The sequence below is a fragment of the Bacillus rossius genome, chromosome 6, assembly GCF_032445375.1.
Source record: "Bacillus rossius redtenbacheri isolate Brsri chromosome 6, Brsri_v3, whole genome shotgun sequence".
Classification (NCBI taxonomy): domain Eukaryota; kingdom Metazoa; phylum Arthropoda; class Insecta; order Phasmatodea; family Bacillidae; genus Bacillus; species Bacillus rossius.
The window spans coordinates 73,343,282-73,366,434 of record NC_086334.1 but is presented as its reverse complement, the minus strand read 5'-3'; the positions used below and the strand labels follow the sequence as shown (position 1 = coordinate 73,366,434).

Genomic DNA, 23,153 nt, shown 5'->3' with positions numbered 1-23,153 from the left:
GTCTTTGTCATGTTCAAGCAGTGATCTATAATCATTCTTTGGAAGTTATTGTTAATGTACCCTTGGCTACTAAAGACAGCAGCTTTGAATTCTATAATGTTTTTAGTTTTCCCTTTTTCTTTTCTAAATTACATCATTATATACTTCTTAATGTTCATGATATTTTACTGGTTAGTCCTGATAGGAAACTTTTCGCACCAATTAACTCTAAGTTACTTGCTGACTGTAAGGAACATGGTATAATCCTGTGCCCTCCTACTTTTCCGTTTTTTGATTCCCACATGGATAACTGTGAATTTAATCTTTTCCTCGGCAGGTCGTTTATGGAATTTTGTGATAAGTCCATTGTCCCGTTGGACCTTCCCTTTTTTCAGAAAACTAACTCCTTATGGATCTTCACTACCAACCACTCTATTGATGTTACGTTTCTGTGTAGAACTTCTACCATGTCTTTTGAGCCTTTCACCATGTCCATAATGGGCAGTGGTTATATTAGCAATGCTTCACACTGTGATATTGTAAGTCCGTTCTTTCGAACCTTTGGATCTGTTAGCTCATCCCTACAGTTGAATTTATCACTACCTTCTGTACACGTTCCAAAATTTAACTTTAATTTAAGTCACTTAAGTTTTCCCATTTTGCCTAACCTAACATTAAATACCTCCTTGGTTAAGGACATAAATAATTTGCTAATTTCTCAACCCAGTGGTGTTTCTTTTAAAGATGTTGCTAACCTATTGCGTCCTCACACAGTTGTTGAGTCATCGTCCTATATAAGTTCTATTGCTATAGCTTTTTCTTGCCTAGTTTTGGTAGGTTTTTTTATTCTCAGTTTGTTTATCTGGTGGAAATCGCGGACCAATGCGACTACCCCACCTAATACTACTCCAACCATTCCTTCAGGTACTATCCTCATTCCCCTAGCTTCATCCTCCTCGGTGGAATAAGTTTTTGCTGTGTGTATGTAATGTTGTTTTGTTTTAATTGTCAGGTACGTAGTTATGTTTTGGGGATTTTAGTGATTGTTGTCACCCACCTGCTATGTTGTGGTTTGAGGGAGGGAGTGTGTGCCATTGCAGCATTCAGCTGGGCGTACACTCGTTTTTGTTTAACTATTTGTGTGTTGTTTTTTTTGTTTCGGCAAACTGAACGCTGGTTTATTATTTTTTTAAGAATTTCTGTTATGGGGGTAATTTATTTGTAATTTTTTCTTTAAGTGAAGGTATGTTTTGTTCTGACCATTTGTATTGTATTTTATTATCACATAATTATTATCCAATTTAAGTGCATCAAGAATCAAAGAAAAGAACTCTGAACAAATTTAATTATTTTAAAGTTTAATTAATTATATTTTCGTCAAGGCAGTGTGCTATTCAGTTTTCGGAACTATTCTTTAAATTGTGCATTTGTAACTATGTTTGGCTAACTGTGATATGCCATCTATGGTCACTTCCTTCTTCTTGGTGACCATCATGTGAAAAACTGTATTAATTTCTGCTCTTTATTTATCCACCGCATCCATGCGGTAGTTTCAAGTTTGGGTAGCCGCCTATTGGGTGAGTTTTCGCAGATTTCTCTGGAAATCATGCTGGACATTTATTTTTAAATATTTCACCATGTAATTAGTCTTTTGAAATGTTTTTATAGCGGCCCATGAGTCATGGATCTGGAGTGCTTCCCTATGCCGGCCATGCTATGAACTACTTGTAACCCTTTGTTTGGAGTAGAGGATGTTCTCCTCTCTTTTCTGACGGCTACGGGATTCACTCACTCATGAATTCAGGAAAGTGATTCTTCGTTTTCATACTTCGCATGAAGCATGTGTTCGGCAATAAATGTGGACAACCTACCTAAATTCATTTTATAAATTTTTCATCGTTTGTTTTTTTATTTTGTTTTGCTAACATAAATTTATGAATTAAAGTAACGTTAATATTTATTTAATGTCTTGGGGCCCCATAGTTTTTTTAATTTAAGTAACAAATGTAACAAGTAACAAATAATATTCTATTTATTGTTTATGAAGATTTATAAATAACTAAGTAATACTGTAATACTCATAAAGTTTTTTTTTAATATATCAAATATAACTGATGGTCTGAAAATGAGTTAGTTTCTATTTTAAAATATTACCCCCAAGTTAACAAGAAAATATTTCTTATTGTTTTGTGAGCTGGTTGTTCAGTCGGCCTACCTTTGTGCCTAACTACTTTTTCAACCTTGAGGTGAGACACCATTGAGCCTAAGGTTCAGGGCAACTTCCACTACGAGCCTTTCTCGGAATGGTCAAACCTAACCAGGCTGGGAAAGGTTGGTAGAGTCTGGCCAGTGGCTCCCAGCAACCGATACACCTCCTGAAACATCGTTGACTCGAAATTGCGGCATTGGTCAGAGTGGAGCTCCATTGGTACCCCAAATATGCACATTAAGTTGTTGACAATTGCATCTGCAATGATAGTGGCTTCTTGGTTAGGAAGTGTATTAGCTTCTGGCCACTTTTGAAGTTATCCATTGCTACCAGAATATACCGGTTACCATCTTTAGTCTTGGGAAATGGTCCAGCGATGTCGATGGCTATCATCTCAACGGGGGTTCCTACATTTTATACTCTAATTTCCCACGACTCCGGTGTTATAGCCCTTTTTTAGTCGAGCATGCTACGCATTGTCTACAACAAGCCTCCGCATCCTGGCGACACCTCAACCAATAGTAGCCTTTACAAATCTTGGCTAGAGTTTTGTTCAACCCTAGATGACCGTCAGAGTTATCATTGATTTCTTTAAACACCGCTGCCTTTAAGTTCTTTGGAATGAGTAGTTGCACAGTTACTACTTTTCCATTTGGACTTTCCCATGCCTTCGTTAGCAGGCTATTCACAATCCTCAAGAAATCCTACTGTGCCCAGTACGTTTTCACAGCTTTTCGGTCACTGAAGATCTCATGACATATTGGGCGTCCATTACAATTCTCTAGCCAGCTTATAAAGGGTGCAAGGTCGGAATCTTGCCGCTGCACTGCCTACAAGCTGGCATAATCCCATTTACACTCCCCATTAGACACTGTTGTTTGTTGAACATCTACGATTCCCTCATTTTTATCTGCTCTATTGCATTTGTTGCAGTCTACTTTGCAAGGTCTTTGGGAGAGGACATCGGCATTGCTGTGAATCCGGCGTTTTCTGTGTTCTTTAACGAAATCATTTTGCTGCGATGTCTTCCTGTGAGTCGGGTAGTCCCACTGGATGTGTCCTGGTTCACTGCAGCTGTAGCACCGCAAGCGTTCTCCTGCTCTTTTGATAATGTCTACTTCATGAGTGGTGTTTCTGACATTTGCTCCATTGTAGGTCTCCAGTCCAGCTCTCCTTGACCTGATGCTTATTTTTCTCAAGGCTCGGCATGCTGCCTCGATTTCCAGGGCATGGACCAATGCCTCACAGTTCTTCTTGTGCAGGGCCAAACGAAGAGTTTGCTTAACATTCGCACCTCTGAGTCTGTCAATAAACGCACTGGTGGTTAGCTGCTGGCAGAACTCTGTTGGTGCTTCTGGGTAGGCGAGGTTCACGAGTCGCTCGATGTCGGCTTCGAATTCTTGGAGTGTTTCAGGGCCATTATATACACCTCGCCCATGTGTCAGTCGCCATACCTCAGTTTAGGGGCCTCTACTAATAGTCCATAGTCTTTCTGGTCTGGGACTGGTATGATCTGCATTAGCTCTAGTGAATATCCTCTCAGAGCAAAGAAAAGTGCTGTAGGCTTTTCTTTCTCACCCCAACCATTTACATCTGCAGCTGCTTCGAACTCTATTCAGTACACTGTCCACGAAAATCTACATGCCGTTCGGTTGCCTGTTCAAGTTGAATTAACTGTTGTTCCATTCGGGAAAGTTGCCGTTCTTGTTTTACGAGTTGCTGTTCTTATTGTGCAAGGTGTTGCTTCAAACTCTGCACTTTGCCTTCTAACTGGATTCTGGTTTCATCGATCTTCTTCTCATTTCTTCTTGGTTCTTCTGTATGTCCTCTAACTCGGTCTTCATAGCATTCTTCACATCTTTTTGGCAGGGCTTCATTTTATTTTTCATCTCTTTTTGGCTATTATCAGTTTTATTTTTCATTTTTTCTTGGCTATTATCAATTTTATTCTTCATTTCTTCTTGACCATTCTTCATTTCCTCCTGGTTACACTCGATTTTATTAATTATTTACTCCTGACTTTTTTATGTCTTTATGATCTCCTTCATTTCCTCCATTTTATTATTCAATTCGGCCAAGAAAACAATTATGTTTTAAGGTAGTTGGCCGCCATATTTTGTGTCTACATACACTTACAATCTATACTACTATCTTATGACTACACAGTAATTTCTGCTACGAGCTAACCTACGCAAAACTGTACTAAAACTAACAGTATCTTTCCCACTTCTGCACTCAAAACTAACTACGGTTCCCAAACTAACTCAATTATCCAATAAATAAATTCCTTAAAGTTAGATTTTTTAAATTTTCGTTAAAAAACTATACACTAAATCTAATAATTATGGCTACCCCCTTCTGACACCAAAATGATACGAGTATACTTTCGGGGAACTGGTTTCGTAAGGGACAGCACAATTAAGTTTTATTACAGTTTTATTAAATACTTATACTTGCATTACTAATAAATAATTGAATATAAAAATGTTAGATCACGAATCACTTGCGCATAAAAATGTTTATTTGCATGTCATTTAATTTTTGTCAAGTTCCACAGTTCGCACTCCTCACCAGAGCTAGGCTTGACAGTGGTTCGCCCCTTACCACGCGCCTGTCCACACACACAGCCTCGCGCCACTCAGTCGCACTCTCACGATCCCGTCGCTCCTCGTCGTGCCGCTCTCGAGGGGGTCTTTCACCCTCTTCGCCCATGTCGCACTGCTCTTCACTCACGGAAATCTCCGAACTCTCGGAACTGCCGCGGAGGCCAGCACCGCTGCTTATAAACATGTGGCGCTCTTCTCGAACCGACGAGAGCAACTGTGACTAGTCGCGTCATCCGGGGCTGACCCGAAGCCCGAAAAGTCCAGAAAGGCTTCGTTTGTTCACGTTATTCCACGCGGTGGCCTCGGGAAAACCGGCAGAATTCCCAGGCCGCTAAATGTGTTAGTGTTAGTTAGACCATTGTAATCCGGACGGGCATGCGTGTCATGCGTGATGTCAGGAGACCATAGCACCGCCACATTATGGTACACACTCCGACGCACAGGCTGCTCTAGAGATCCGATTAATTACGCAGAACTTATCATAAACATTATGTCTTACAGATAATTAAATTAGAAAAATATTTCTAAACACATAATATTATTTTTAGCCAATTTTTGGGTATAAATAACATTTTGCTATTGGGTAATTTATTATTAAGGTTCACAACAAATTGTATTAATTATATTTAATATTTAGCTATTACTTTCAAATAATTGTGTAATGGTTGTGTAGAATAACATTTATTGATTATTTTGGTAGTTTTTCAGAGTGTGTGTGGTAAAAACTGAGTTAATTGAAAACAATTTACAGGAAGTTTGTAAGATACTGATATAGAAGACCTTACTGCAAGTATTCAATCTGACGCAAAAAGTCCACGGAAATAAATATTGGGTTTGTTAATAAGTATGGTCAACTTTAACCCTATGCTTAAATTCATCCTTGGACAAATATTTCGCTGGTTTGTGCCTTCTTGGACTACTAGTAGATGTGCGGCCGAAGAGCGAGACAGAACCAGAAGGCGGTGAAAGTGGAACCGCGAGTCTCTGGAGAAACTCCCTCGACCCCGTTACCGCTGCGGCACGACACTCGGGCCGGAACTTGGTCCCCCTCCCTCTCCGCTACCGCCTTAGCCCGCTGCAGTTGCACTCCCACACCTGAGGCCCTGCCACGTTGCAAGTCTCATTGGCGAATAAGGTTTATGATATTAGGTTCTGATGTTGCAGTGTCATCTCTAAATCTCAAGTTTACCAGTTCTGGTCAGACGTGACTACACCATCACAAGAACCTATCAAACGCTCTCTTGCAACTGCACCTGCAGCTTCTACTGACAGATCAGGCAGACACGACTACGTAAATGTGGCAGGCCCTTTCCGCCCCCCACCCACCCAAAACAAAAATCAAAAAGTCTGTCTCCGAGGGGGCCCGCTTGCTCTTACAAAATCGTAACTTGTATAATGAAAATGATAAATGTGTTTCCGTTATTTACCCTTGGGAATTATACTGTTTTTCACCCATGACTGAAATCAGTCTGAAAATACTTTCTACAAACAAATCTTAACTTTATTTAACTAATTCAACAATTTTTTTTCAAAGTGTCGAATATATGAAGACAAAATTTGGTTATGTGCCTACACTATGATGAACGCTGATCTATCTTTACATTTTAAAGTTAACTAAGAAATATCAAAATTGCAATGTCCGGATTCTTATGGATTTTTAAGTTGGCATTATATCTCTTATTAAAACATAAAGTTTTAAAAGACAACTGTACTATTAAATAGTATTATTGTTGATAACCCTGCGGGGTGTAAATCTTCCCTTGTTAAAGAAATCAGTACATAAGGATGAACCACACTTGTACCCCACTTTTCAAGATGTTTGAGCCTTCAAAATTTGGCAGCACCGTAGTTACTCATCTCCGTTCCATTGGACTTCCGTTCCATTCATGAAATTACTCCTACCAAATTCCTTAAGCCGAGAGCTAAGATGTAACACATCAATAATAAGTGAGTGGCGGACAGCTCACGCGAGTGGAAGTTGTCGAAGGTCGCAGCTGAGAGGCCTGCCATCTAGCGGAAATCGCGGGAAGGTCTTGGAGAACTACCCCAGTCTCGCCACCTACAGTTTTCCTTTGAGCAGTCGGAGGGAAGCGAGCTTCAAAGAGAAGCCTTCTCCCTCCCCCCCTCCCCCCCTTTTACAACCCTCCACAATCACCACACCACCCTCCCCCTCCGCCTCATCAATCACCATACCACCCTCCCCCTCACCCGATTTCCAAACCTCCCTTCCCCTCTTCAAAGTGATCCCTTCAGCAACTCGTCCCCTCACCAACTCGCCCCCTCGCCCCCTCAGCATTTCAACACCCCAACCCCATACCCCCTCACCCCCCTAGTCCTACTCGTCATACATCCTCGGAGCCCGCAGCCGCGATTAGTCCAGGAAACCAAGACTCAAAAAGGCACAAACCTGTGAAAAATTTGTCCAATGCTGAATTTTTGCACAGTTGTAGATTTGACTATACTTAATAACATACCGAAAGTTTACCGCTGTAGACCTTGTGCGTATCACCGAAAATTTGCATTTAAGTCCTAGATGACAGCGACTTACATCAGTCCATTAAAATGCTACCCATTTGTACAGTTTTTAATTTAGACTGTCCATAAAATTACCAAAATAATCTTGAGACTCTAATACAGCCATTAATGTTGTAAAAAGCACAAATTGTTATTATTAAAGATATGATATTAAGCGATTAATTCATGACATATTTTTTTAAATCTTTGCCACCCAGATAAAAATACGATTTACACCAATTTGAATAGCCCAATGCGAAAAATGTCCAAATAAATGTTTTTGGTTATACCTTTAGCTTTAAGACAGTATATTTATAAAGAGTTAATAAGTTGGCTCATTAAAGCGGCCCGAGCGTTTCAGTGTACTGCGGCCGTACTGATCTCTCACGGCCACCGCCGTTCCAGCGCGGAATTTGCGACACACTGCGTACTGCGACACTCATTCAACTTGGTCTTATTTAGGGATTACTTAAAACATAGCTAATTCATATGAGAGGGTGTATTTATGTTACATGTAATGAGATTTGCATTTTTTTTCTTATATGAATGTCTTTTGATACAATAAAATTAACAATAAATGATTTCTGCTTGGAACTTGTAAATGAAAAACTCTAGAGGACCTCTGGTTTTATATCTGCATGGATTTATTCTGTTTCAAAAATTGTATTATTAAAAATTATTTTTTTAGCAACACATTTTTTTTAATTTCTGATATATCGTTTTATTTTCGATCAGAACAATGCAAAATTTTAATGTAGCCTGTATTCGACAAAATGAAAAATTATATATTAACTTCTCTAAAATCAGTTTACTTCATAAAAATTGAATAAAACGATACATCGTAAATGTACTCTGAGTTTTTTTTTTTCACTTTTACATCATAATTCCTATAATAATAGTTTTTTTTCCCAGAAAATAAATAAAACACGAGTTTTGTTGTAAAACGTATAGGTAGCATTACATATTCAGTTTTTTTTAATAAGTTAATGTATTTGAGTGCTGTGCCTAGCTGACGTCGTTGGATTGCTAGTGGCAAAGAGCGGTGGTGGATGTTTTTGCAAGAGTTTGACCGTATTTTAAGACCCTACCTGTGAGAGGGTGTTCGTACCAGAAATCCTAACGGTTAAGGAAACTATCCATTCTCTGTAGTCACGTACGGGTGTGCTACTCGCGCAATATCGTCAAATATCACAACTTTCCGGGACGTTCGGTCATTTCTCGGTTAGCTCTGGTTTCACCATAGTAAACGGAACAAAATCTTGTCTGTAGTGATTTAATATTCCTATTACCGTAGCAGTATGGCGTTTAAGGACAAACCAAGTTTGCTGTATACTGAGAGCCTACTTAAAAAAAGTATTTATAGAGTTATTAAATTATTACGAAACACAGTTTTGTGAATCGTTTGGAAAATTATCATTTAGGACTTAACTGCTCGGTATTGGTGTGATCACAAGGATTACATCGGTAAACTTTTGACATGTTACTAAGAAACGTTTATTCTACAACAGTACAAAGTTTCTGCTTTGGGATAATTTTCCATATTTCTTAACAGCGAAATTCGTTACGACCCCAAACCGACTTCGGCAACCTCACAGTAATACGCACTACACGGCTCGGATAGCTTCAGCGGCCAAACAAATTGTATGAGAACCTTAAAAAATATACCCATTTAAAGAAGAATAATTATGCAACAACGTTTATTGAAAGCGATTTTCACGTAGGGCTTTTTATATTTATGTAAGATGTATTAACTTTTCCGTAAAATTGGATGAAAATTAATTTCTCAACTTTAATGATTTAACTTGTCTATTTTATATTAAGATGTTAAAACTGTGTACTTTTTATCTCTATCTTCAGATAGGGCAAAGTTTCTAGATTATTTTGGGTTCCAAACTGTCAGTCTACTCCATAAACTGCATTTGCAATATCCATTATTGTGGATCGTTGCAAAAAATTGTCATTTTGGGCTTAACTGCTCGTTTTTGGTGTGACGCACAAGGTTTGCATCGGTTAACTTTTGATATATTACTAAGAAACGATCTTTCTACAACTGTACAAAGTTTCTTCTTTGGGATAATTTTCCATGTATTAAAAACCTTTGTTTCTTTACAGCGAAATTCGTCCTGACCCGAGCCTACTTCGACAAACTCGCAGTAGTATACACTTCGCGGCTCGGATCGCTTTAGCGGTCAGACACATCGTACCAAGCTCTCAACAAATAAACTAATTTAAAGTTTAAGAACTTTGCAACTACTTTTATTTAATGTTTTCACATCGGGCTCTTCGTGTTTTTGTAATACGTATTTCCATTCGTACCCTTTTTTTTCATAACACCTCTCTTCTAATGTTATTGAATAAATATCATATTTAGTCAAACGTAGTGAAAGATTTTTAAATTTAATCATTGAGAACGTTTTGGTTTGCTATTCTGAAAGTATAATATAGTAATTACGTTATAGTGCCATATTGTTGAGTGTTCAATAAAGTATTATTTAGGACTTAACTTCTCGTTTTCGGTGTTCCGCGCAAGGTTTGCGGAGGTAAACATTTCAAATGTTGCTAGAAAACTTGAATGTTACCACTGTTTTAAATTTCAGTTAGGAGCAAATTTTACAAAGATCAAAAATCTTCGATTTCGTGGGAGTGAGAGTGGCCACAGCGCTTGCGGTTGTGGCTCTGTCGCAGTGCGCAGACGACATTGATAAGCTCGGGAGTCTCCAGTGATCCTCTAAATTAAGCTAGACTTTTGAGAGATATGTCTCTGTAAAGCTTAAGAACTATAAAACAACTTTTGTTTAAGAAATTTTTTTGTAAGACCCTTGACTGATGTAAAAAAACTAATTTCATTAATTAAACATTTTTTTCTTACCTTTAGTATTAACACTTAGAACTTTATTCATTATAAATGTGAGTAGTAGTGCTTTAAGATTATTTGCATATAGCTATCGAGAGTCTACGGTTAAAAGTGCGTAAATGGGAAGCATTTTAATGAACTGCTGCAAGTCGCTGTCATCTAGGACTTAACTGCAAATTTTCAGTGATACGCACAAGGTCTACAGCGGTAAACTTTCGGTATGTTATTAAGCATAGTCGACTCTACCACTGTGCAAAAATTCAGCTTTGGACAAATTTTTCACAGGTTGAAACCTTTGTTTCCTGGGCTAGATGTGACAACCGGTCCAACACAGACTTCATTGTTTTCGGTCCGCGCAGGAAACGAAGACCTGAAAATGCACAACCCGTGAACATTTTTCGCACTGTGGTAGAGTCAACAGTGCTTAATAACTTAATAACTGTTTGTTCACGGCAGTGAAACACAGAAAAAGTTCAGTGAAGTCCTAGATAATGGAATCTAACAGTGCTCCATTAAAGTGCTTCTTACTGACGCAGTTACTACCGTAGACTCAATATAAAGAAATCCTAAATATTAAAGAAACGATTGTGTACTCAACAATGTTAGAAACATACCAAAGTTTTATTTTAAAAATAAAATATGCATTTAAGAAGTCATGAAATAATTAATTTGGCCTCATTTACAGAAATAACAACTAAAAACCAACGTCAGAATCATATTACCGAATGTTTTCCTGATTCTTTGGCTTGAAGACGCTACGGTAGCAACGAGTCTGGCGTTATCGCTTGCTCGCTAAGGCCCCAGGGGTTGCCCAGTGCGCCACACTGCGGCGAAGCTGCGCAGCTCAGACCGCAGCAAGACGGCGCAGCTTTCCTCACGCGCAGCCTTCACGAACAACTGTTTTAAACATTCAGGGTGTTATTTGTTTAGGGATCGCTGCAAACACGTAAAGTTTTTTCTTGTTTGAGTACATTAAGTTGCATTTACGAATGTTATGTTTATATTTAACACTTCCCTTAGTAAAGTTTTTTGGTATAGATTATAAAATCGTTTTTTTTTTATATATTACTGCTGCAAAATAATGAATTCTGATGGTCCAAAAAATAAATTTGAAATCGATTGAACATAGCTGCTTTTTTAAAAACATTTTAAATAAACAAAGTTCTTATTTCGAATCAATTTTCTAAACTGCGCTTTTTGTTAGTTATGAGTAAGTATTAATTTTAACCTAACATATTCTTTTAAATGTTTGGGTACACATAAATACACACCAAAAATATTGCTAAAGAATCCTATAGCGTTGAATAAATAAAACCATTTAATTAGCTAGGTACGTATTTGACAACCGTTACCAAATAGCTAAATAATCATCCTTTATCGTGGTGCATTTTAGATTAGTAGCATTCTAGGCTCGGTCTCACTCACCAAGTTGTATACTTCATTACTGTCATTACCATTAATCATGAAACTTTCAGGATAATTTATTTTTTGCTTTTGTTTTTGAGTCATAAATTTTCTCATCAAGTTTTTAACAACAATACGTTATTTTCAAGCTGTAAAAAGTAACAAGCGTGATTAGAATTATGAACACTTCCCCGTCATTTACCGCTATTCGATAATATTTAGTATATATCTTATGATTCTCCCACCTGAGTTTATTTAATTTCATAGCTAGGGCTTATTATTACGCTCACTTGCATAAAAAATATGAACTTTGATTTCAAAAATGTAAACATCTGTAGCTAGCTGTTTCAAACCTCCAACTAGATGATACTGGGTGCAACATTGATAACTGTTTATTGCGATTTTAGAAAAGATGATAATCTGATTTCCATCAATATTAATTCTGCTAACCAAAAAACCATTTATGCACAGATAATGTACTAGGTTTTTGATGCAACAGAAAGAGCAGTGTTAATTTAGCGAATTTTTAAAGCGATTAATTTGAAAAATGTCAGCTGAAATTAATTTGGGCACATAAAAAATGTGACTTTGCGGCTGAGAGGTTAACAATACTGTAGTCTTTCATTAAATACTTGATTTCTGAAGTTTAATAAATTAAGCTCGTCGCTGACATCACCTTGACCATAGTTGATTAGTCGTCGCACTCTTGTGCAGCACCAGTGCCATATCGGCACCGCATACGTGCAGTCACTTATTCTGTGCCAGGCTATATCAATACTGCCTTATAGCGCGCATGTAGTGTTCTCAAGATCGATTATTTGCAGCAGCGACTCTATCAACCATGTCAACTGATCATATACCTGTGCTAAAGGTATTTCAAGCAAAGTCCTTAATTAAATTCTGTAATATAATTTTTAATCAAAAAAATAAACGTATCCCTTTTTCACCTCTTAGGGGTTAATTTCTGCCAAATATAAAAATTTTGGTTGGAAGATTTTGTAAGTTTTTTTAATGGTACCCAAACATCAATACTATGCTTAATTAAATTTGGAGATACAATTATTAATCCCAAAAACATATTATACCTTTCTCACCCATAGGGGTTGAACTTAGAAAACTATAAAAATTGTGGCTGGTATTTTCCGTATGTTAATTATTGATATCCAAAATCATTTATTATGCTTTATTATACTCAAAGTTATAATTATTATTGTTAAACATATTTACACCTTTTTAACCCCAAAAGGAGTGAATTATGCAGAATATAAAGGTTATTTTTGGTATTTTTGTATGTTTATTTTTCTACCCAATATCAATCATTTTATCTCATTTGTATTTTGATATATAATTATCAATCTTAAAACATATTTTCTCCTTTTTTAAATATTAGGGGTGGAATTTCGAATAGTTAAAAAAATATTATAGGTAGTTTCGTATGTTTAGTATTGGCAACGAAAACAATTTATAACGCTTAATTAAGTTTTAAAATATTATTATTAATCTTAATAACATACTCATCCCTTTTTTACCCCTAAAAATTAGTTTTCACAAAATTTAAAACCTTTTGTTGTCGTTTTTGTGTGTTGATTATTGGTAGGCCTATTCAATATTTTTTTGATTAGTTTTAGAGATGTAATTAATATACTAAACCAGGTTTTCCTTTTTTATACCCTCTTAGGGGTGGAATTATGCAATTATATATATCCATTTTTTAATTTTAATTAGCCAAAGAATTTTCTGATAAAAATAATCATAAAATTCTGTCAATTAGTCCTCGATCGTTGCTCAAACAAACAAATAACAAAAATTTTAAATGTTATGTTTTTCGTTTTTCAATAATGTCGATAATAATTTCCAATAACTTTGCATAATTTCATTCAATCTGTGGACTTAATGCTTCGAACAGTTTTATTATTTGTATAGATGAGCAGAGTGGCGCAGTATACATTTTTTTTTTACTCATTAGTAATGTTGTATGGTAGAGTGTGATGAGGTTGTTTTTACATCTCTGACAGCCGGCAGTGCCGGTTGGCCATGCTAAAGTCTCCTCATACAGTGGGAGAACACTAATATCTTTGAAGACAGAAAGCAATGTACTAATGTAGTGATGCACTAATGATAACTTGGTTGTTGAGCCGCTCCCCTGAGGCTTTGAATATATATAATGTATAGAAGTAGCCAGCCCAGGTTAAAATTTCTAATACGGTTTGAGGTAGTTGGTTAATTCACCGCCGCAATCGCCACCATCTCTAGGACATCGACTTGTGGTGGTCCCTAGCGGACAAGTGTCGAATTATTCTAACACCCCTTCCCCACCCTCCCTCAAACACGCGTTGTCCTCCACCCACCCTCTACCCCACCTCTCATCCCTACAGTTTTGTGACGCACAAACTCCCGTTGAACGACCTTGAGCTGCAGTGAATGTTTCACCAGGGCGAGCATTTCACAGTTCCTTCCTTAGATTTTGGTTTTGGGTGCGATGCGGTTGAGTGTATTCGTTCTTAGTTTTCGAGGAACGATGGCAAATTTCAGAATGGGCAAGAAATGTGATTACACTGGTTGTTTTAATACGAGAAACAGTACCACGGGTATATCTATGTTCAGTTTCCCAATGAAAGACAAGGACGGTAATTTTTTTAATTACTAGGCTATTTCAGAAGTGTAGTTCAAGGACCAAGATGTTGTGATCATGAAAGTAAAATAGGTTCGCTCAATGATTAAAATGGTTTGTTTTTACTACGACACACGTGCTTCCGTGAGGTTATAGTCTAAGCATATTCAAAAATTTCTTTGGTTTTAGTTTCATCGTCAAGCAGGAAAGGAAAAAAAAAAGAAGAGGGGGGGGGGAAGTTTGGCTATTATTATTATATCCATAGCTTTATGGTAACCAAACAGAGAAAATAACACGCGGATTAATTTTAATTCTGAGGTTAAGTTTACATAAACATTGTTTCAATTTAAAATAAGAGTCGTAAGTGTTTTTAAACTCTAATTATCACTGAGATGTGATTGTTGTTGAACAGTTTATATTTTCCCCCTCATTAACTGGGATTGTGATTCGTAGCCCTATATTATTCTTAAAAGTTAATAGCTATGACGTCCGTTATTGAAATATGTACTCGTCAGTATAATGAGTGCCTGGTTCAGACTTTATCCTTTATCATTGATTTCATATTTTATTCATTCACATTTCATTTCCGGGTCCTTTTAACAGAGCTAACTGAGGTGATCGCTTATTTGTCTCATGCATGATATTTTTGCCGATGCAGTGTGTATTTTGAATAACTTTCTTACACATCGAAATATTGTGTGTATATGAGAAACAACAAAGTTGTTATTAAATCGATGCGTTTATAAGCTAATAACAATACCTACCATATGGTTAGTTACTGTTAACTAAAAGTTTCAAGACTATTTTTTTCGAAAGTAAATTAATATATTCCTTTCCTATCATTCGAAATAATTTCACACGATTTAAAAAAAAAAAATTCTACATATTAGTTTCAATGCTTAGCGTAAAACACTAGCTTGAAAAGTTAGTAATAAATAACTTTAACTGTTCATTAAAATTCCGAAGAATAACAATGGAGGTTGCTTTTAGCTTATAATTCACTGTCAAGATTATGATAGGTGAAAATATCAATCCCTGCATGCTGACGCTACAGTTAATTGCTTTAATTGGTAAATAGGACATTTTTTCTCTCTTTGAAAAAAGAAAGCCCTCAAGAAGTTTAGCCTTTGAAACCGTTAAAACTTTTTGGTTTATTAAACTTCATAAGGATATAATGTTAAAACTGATTTACTCGAGCAATAATTTATTAGAGAAAAGTAATACTTTCTGTGATTTCACAAGACATTTATTAACATATTATATTCTCGTTCACTTCCACGTGAAGTGTGTTATTATGTTGAGGAAATTAAATTCTTGCAAAACAAAACAAAACGACTCTTGTAGACAAAACTGTTATGAGTTACGCATGATGGCCCTGCCGTATGGTGTATGTAAATTTGTACAATGTAATTTACGTCAAATAACGCAAAGTAAATAATTTGTGACGCTGAAATTCACGATTAGGTATAAAGTTGAAACAATACAATTCTACCTTCAACCGTACACATGTAAGAAACACAAAGGTTTTGTGTGCCCTATCCAACATGAAAATATAAAATATTGTTCGGCGTTTTTCCCATTACGTTAACATACCTTCAAATTTACCAATACACAAAAACAGGCAACAGTCATGATAATTATGTTAGGACCGTAGTAAAAATGGGAAATGATTGTGCTAATGTTGCATTTTAGGATTTTTATTATTAACAATAATAAATTGAAAGTATTTACATTATTAGTGTTAATGAAATGAGAACAATGGCGTGGTTAAAATATCAACACAAATAGGTTTTTTTTTTCCTTATTTCGTTTGGCGCATCAATATAGGGGCCTATGTGTTTTTCAACACCAAAATCTTGCAAACGTGTAAATGTGCAATTATTTTCGTTTTAATAATATGTGATTATTTTCCTAACCTACTGAAAGAATTTCATCACAACCTAGTAATACACTACGCATAATTAGACTAATATTTAATCTTGAATGTTGAGACAGAATAATATTTTTAGCAGTAATTTACTTCAATGTACGCATATTTTAATGTACGTATTACTTGATAAGGTTATTTTAATAAAACATAGTAGGTACACTGTGGTTACTGATATTGATTAAAACAGGTTCTAATGACACTTTTTTTTAAATGTCTTGAATGGATTTTGAAAAGTGGTAACGACAAACTTCTGGAACTATCAGACAACAAACTTAGAAACCGTGTGATATGCGCTGATCATTTTGAAGTGAACCAATTCAAAAATGAACTTAAGAAGTCAATAAATTATTTTGTCGTTCCTCGAATGTTCACACCATGCAAATCCCCGCCATTAACTGAACAAAGCTTCAACACAGAGGAGACTGCTTCCAGTCCTTGTTCTTTGATACTCCATGAAGAACATATTTCAGAATCTGACCCCCAAATAAATCAGTCTCATGATAAATCTCAGACAAATGTGAAAGAAAATAGTAAACTGAAAAAACTTAAACACCAATAATATGTATGATGACGCTACATGAGTGAACCATTGTTTTACAACTAAATGTATTTGTATAAGAAGTACGTGTGCGTGGTGGTTTGCAATATGTTCTACGCTTGCGTTGACATTTAATATCTTAATTTTTCTGATAGTGGTTTACTTCAAATATGACAAATTACAGCTGCTAAATCACTCATTCGCAGTATTATTAGTTGTTACTGTAATTGTTGGACATAGTAATAGGGATGACCCATTTGTTTATAACAACGAAAATAATAACGTAAGATGTTTGGAGATTCACGTGTCATAAAAAATACTTCGTACGAAACTTTAGAGTTCACGTGATTCGCGGCGATTTTGTTTTCATATTCACCGTGTTTTTTTGCTATAAACACCACAAAATCCCAACTAGTAGATATTTTATTAACCATGCACTATTTATTGTGTCAATAACACCCACAAACGTTTTCTTGTATCAACGAAATACCAAAAATAAATAAACACCAGTTTCCCATCATACCATAGACAGGCATGCTAATTTATATTGTTTACGCCGGATTAGGCAAGAAAATCAAATAGCAATTAAATAACACAAATTCGCCGCAGGCGAATCACGTCAGTAACTACGTCATATTCTCGGCCAGCACGAAACGGGAAGCGACAACCGAAGTCACACGCCAAAGGTTGTATAACTGTTGTCACGAACTGCCATATACACCTTACACTAAAGGAAAAAAAAATAACTTCCTACTTCAATCTATGCTAGCCAGGGCCCCCACATGGCCGGTGCTACCGTTGCTATGGCAACGGGGCCCATGGGTCTAGGGGGCCTGCGAAGGAAAGAAAAAAAAACTTAACACAAAAAAGTAGACAATTTTAAATAAATCATAGAAAAAAATTAAACAGTAAGGCCTTAATTTAGTTACCGATGAAATATTACACCATAGTAATATTATTTGGAATATGCTGTGCGTACAGAACGTGTCTGAATCTACAACTGCGAGTAACAAAACCACCACCAACTGACGTGACACCATGTTGACAGTGCAGAACACCCTACACTAATTTATTTGCCATTATTCAAAATAAATTTACGTTGACAATCGAAACACTGACTTAAAACTAGTTTTAATGTGTTTTAAAAATAATTGTGAAAAGGATAAATAAATATATAACTAAAACAATGTACATAATGGAAAAAAATTCTTTTTATCTCTGTTAGAAACAAAAAAAGGGGGGGGGGGGCAACATGACTTCTAGCAACGGGGCCCAATGAATTTTGGGGGGGGGGGGGGGGGGGGCGCCTGATGCTAGCATATTTAATAGTTCCGAAATATGCTACATGGGCTGAAAGAGTAAAAATGTACAAATGTACAATGAAAAAATGTAAACAGTCAGTCAGCTTGCTGACTTCCGCTATTGTGACCGAATTGTGACGTTTCATATTGTTCCCTAGCACCCTAGAATTTTATCTCGATGGTCAAAGCTTGGCGCGTGGAGCGACCGTCCCGTCGGTGTGTTTTCAAATAGGTACTTTATAATGGTATGTTATTAGTTATTTCCGTACAGCGTGCGGGGTAGAAACCTGCAGATGTTTGTAAGGCAGACGGAAAGGAGGTGATCAGGGGAATGAACAAACCGGTTTTGTCGCTGACGCTTGGGTGGGGGGTGCGGGGAATGACAGCGGGCGACAGTGCTGCGCTCTAACGTGCAAATAACAACCTAAGACGATACAGGACGTTACGGCAGCGCACTGCAGCGGTGAAGTTCCCAAGCTGCTCATTTTTCGCTCCTGAAAAACGTAGAGTAAATCCTATCCGCTCGCGACTTCTATACAGTATGTATATTGAAAGCCTGAGGTGATGCTAAAACAGCCGGCAGTGCCGGTTGGCCGCAAGTACAGCGGGAGAACACTGATGAGGTGAGGTGCTGCTTGTCGCTCGGCAGGGGCAGAGAACTCGCCGCCCGTGCTGCAGCTGGACCGCCAGTGGCAGATCCAGGAGGACGAGCCGGCGGGCTCCGTGGTGGTGAAGGTGCGCGCGCAGGACAACGAGGGAGACCCACTGGTGTTCGGCCTGGAGCCCGCCGACCCCGCGGCGCCCCCGCTGCCCTTCCGCATCGACAACGCCACCGGCGTCGTCTACCTCAACGACTCCCTGCGCGGCCGGGTAGGTGTTCAGCCTCGGATCCACCAGGACCACACCAGGGCCGCGAGGAACACATCAAACAGAGCTTGCAAATGACCAGATGAAAGATACATTCTTTGAATTATTCCAAGTTTCATTTTAAAACGTTCTTTATGTGCCTTTGCTGGCTGTGCTGTTTGTCATAAAAACCTTAAAAAATGAATAAAAAATTATGAAAATGCAAAAGTACGGAGAAAAAGCTAAATGTAGTCGATTAAAAAAAAGTTTAATCCATATACAGCTAAAAGAATTCTGTGGACGGATTAAGTTAGAACAAATTTCACCTTTCATACGAACACATGGCTGACAACAAAGAGACGTTTACAAAAAAATCCATGTAGGATTACACCAGTTATTTAAAAAAAAAAAATACACACATAGAGGGATGAACAGTTGAAACTTTCTTTTCAGACACTTTACACTATATTTCCATTCGGTAAATTTCTTTCTTTAGCCAAAACATTAACATTAAATTGGTATATTTTTCTACTCGAAAAATATTCTATATGTTTTTCTTTACCTGTGTGTGGGCATGTTGTTTCGTGTTTCAGCTACCTGTACTTTTGCTTTACTGTTTTTGGTAGAATATTTCACCGACTTCATTCTGTTGGCGGTAGAAACTTGGTGTCGTGTCGCCTCATGTCAGAATGCCCTTGCCTCAGCTCCTCTTGGAGTTCTGCTTGCTTTCTTGATACGGATTTTTAAGAAGGCACATTTCGTTTGGCGGGTGGGGGGTGGGGGGGGGGGGTGCAACTCTGAACACAAAGTTTACTCAAGTTTACAGGGGTTATGAGTAAAGGGTTATGTGGAAAGGAATATGAGAATAAATTTATATTTATTAGTAGACTACTCATAACCAGTAGGATGCATACAAAAATTATATCAATCGTATCACATACCAAATTATTAAAAGCAATGACATACAAAAATGTGAAAAAATATACCAGGGTTTAGAACAAAACAATTGTTCTACAAGCAGACTACTCGGTGAACATCCATTCAGGATTATAACTGAGAATTTCTTTTTCTCATATTCCAGTAATTTAACTAATTTTAAATCACCAAAAAAATTTTGAATCTGTAGTTGTAAATAATTTGTCAGTTACTATGCAAAAATGTTTAACATATTGGGTTACCCAAATCTGCAAAAAATAAAAACTGTTCAATCTATTATCTATAGCAAAAATTAAATATTTGTATGTATTTCTGTATGTGTGTTTGTATGTCGTTCTCAAAGCCTGTATTCGAAAAGGCCCAGATGCTTGCCGTTTAGCACATAAATTTTTTACTGCACACAAAAGCAATTATTTAAAAATAAAATAAGATCGTTTATTTAATGTTTTAGAGATTTTTGACTGTGTATCACAATTATATCCGCATTTTAATATCCTCAAATGACAATCTTAATACTGTTATTTAGATTTTCACATTGTCATTATTTAAAAGTCTCTTTCAAACTTCGAGCTTAAATCGATGATTTTCGGTGGTTGAAAGACCAGGAAGGTTAGAATGATCGTCGATGGACCCATGTGGACAAACAGTAGTGACCCAAATAACAAAGGCACTCACTGATCACTTGATGAGAATTGATGGATACACGGGGAGAGGTAATAGTGAACCCACTAGGAGATGGACTGGCGGATCAGCCAGGATGAGCATCGATTGACCAATGAGGAGATACAGTAGTGAGCCTTCTAAAAAAGGCATTTATGGATCATTTAGGATAAGCATTGTCGGACCCATGAGAAGAAGCAGAAGTGAACAACTAGATGGTGCAGTAGAGAATCATTCAAAATGAGCATTGTTAGACGAGGAAAGGCAATATTAAGTCCAATAAAAGAGCAGCGATGCATTAACTAGGATAAGCATTAACAGATACATGAGGATTAGCAGTAGTGAATCCACCAGGAGGGGCAGTGGGGGATTCATCAGGATTGATTGACCCATGAGGAAAGACACCAGTGAACCAACAGGAAGAGCATTGACAGACTCACAAGGAGAGGCAGTATTGAGCCCACCTAAAAAGTAGTGACAGATTGACAGAACAACTAGGATTAGCATTGACAGATCCATAAGGAGAGGCAGTAGTAAACCAACTAGGATGGGCAGTGGTGGATACAACAGGATGCGCAAAAACGGACCCATGGAAATAGCCAGAAGTGATACCCCTAAGAGTGGAATGGGTGGATCCACCAAGGTAAGCATTGAGACCCACGGAGAAAGGCAGTAGTTCATTCACTAGGATGTCCAGTAAGAGATCAATGCATTGAACCCATGGGGAGAGACAGTACTGAAAACACTAGCAGAAGCAAGTTTGTATCCACCAGAACGGGCATTGACAGACATACGTGAAGCAGCAATAGCGTACTTATTAGAATAGGCAGTGGAGATTCCATGAGTATGGTTATTGAATGACCCACAGTAGATGCAGTAATGAACCAAATATAAAAATTAGTGGTGGATTTATCATTATATACATTTTATGAACCAATGAGGAGAAACAGTAAATATAACACTACAAGGGGCAGTAGATTGAGCATGGATAGACACATAAAAAAATAATGTAGTGATAATACTAGGATATGCAATGGCAGACATACCAGGTTGATAATTTAGATTAATTTTTTAGAGCGTTATTTTAACTGAGAGACTCAAGTACACATAAGTATGAAACCTTAATAATTCCTCTAGGGCGGACTGTTGCGTATCCACCAGGGTGAGCGAGGGTAGAACTACGAAGAAAATATTAGTGAACATACTAGGTGAGGTAGTGGCAGATCACCAAAGATGAGAATTGGCAGAATCCTGGAGAGAGGTATTAGTGATGCCACTAGCAGAAACAGTGGTGGAACCACACGTGTGAACACCGATAAAGAAAGGCTGTAGTAATAATACAAGCAGATGTAGTGGCCCTATATTTGCGCAACAGAAGCTTTGTGTGGATAGCTAGTATAAGCAATAAATTTAACATACTTATAAGATTAAATTTTTACCATTATTTACGGGCGTTGGTGGGACGATGAAAACATTATAAAAATTGAAAGTCAATAGTAGTACTTTGTGTTGGTTGTGTAACCAATTATTGTCGAAATTTATCTAATTTCTGTTTTTGAAAACATTTTCTCCTTGTAACTAATAACCTTTTGCAGTACGTATAAGTGAATTTTCGTTTAATTTGAACGTATACTAAAGTAAATTGTCACAGGTGGTTTGTTAAAAATATTTTTTCGTTATTTTGATGTGGCTTGATTAATTAAGAAGTGAGTTGAAAGGAAATTTGTGAAACAAAATAATCTGCCAGTGGTTTACAATCATGCCCATCAGGGGAATATCATTTTGTGAAAATTAAAAAAAAAGCTACATAACGTGGTTTAATAGGACGCGAAAAAATCAAATAGCCCGGTGGGATTTTAAAAGCAGTTAATTTTCCCGTGAATTTTTTAATTGTAATTTTTAAGCGCTGGCATGGCTCTGATCTGACCTGTGACATACAAAAAGGGATACTATTATTTATAAAGATTAATGTTAAGTATATTTTTTTTCAAGTGAGAGACTCAAGTGCACATGTATGAGTGTGTATACCACTTCATTAGCACATATATATGGCAGTTGGTTCAGGGAGAGATATAATTGAAACCATAGAAGTTATGCACAGAATTTTCACTGTATAATTTGACGTTTGAGCATTTTTTAAATTAAATACAACCTATTACTTTGTTTTATTTTCACTTGTTGAACAGAAGAGAATGCATACTATATTTTATGTGAACTAAAATACTATAATGAAATAAGAATAACGTATAAATCAATACAAATTTAAATCATTTGATACAATAAATAAAAACATTTGTTTTTTCATTCCAGTTTGCTTGAAGAACTTGAAAAGTTTAAAGAAATGAATGCAAGTCCTTTTGTTTGCAGAATATTTTAACAATTATATTACTAAGCACAGTATATATGTGCCTCTTTTTTATATATGAAATCTAATATGACAGATTAAAAATTTAGTTAACTGTAAATAAAATTAAATCCAATTTTTCAATAAAAAAAAGTAAGTTTTTCACATGCTACAAATTTTTGAAGGGGCTAAACATCGTACACATAATATGAGTAATCAATTTATGTATAAATTCTGATGTGCATGTGGAAACACGTGAAGAATTTCCTGTTTAGAAGCTTCTGTAAACGTTTGTGTTTGTTTATACTGAATATGTTCAAGGTCGAGTAAAGAATGGAACAGTACAGTCTAGTAAACAATTGCCTGAGTACTTGTCATTGGCCTACTTGGCCATCATCCACACAACGCATTTTGCACAAGA

The 23,153-nt window shown here is 36.8% G+C and overlaps 1 protein-coding gene across 1 annotated transcript in view; it reads left to right on the top strand.

The window, feature by feature from the left end:
• LOC134533468 (tyrosine kinase receptor Cad96Ca) overlaps nucleotides 1–23,153 on the top strand; it is a 213,513-nt gene that overhangs the window by 106,816 nt on the left and 83,544 nt on the right. The window contains exon 2 of the mRNA XM_063370992.1: nucleotides 18,596–18,816. Coding sequence (XP_063227062.1) covers nucleotides 18,596–18,816 — 221 coding nt within the window. The remainder of the gene's footprint in view (nucleotides 1–18,595; nucleotides 18,817–23,153) is intronic.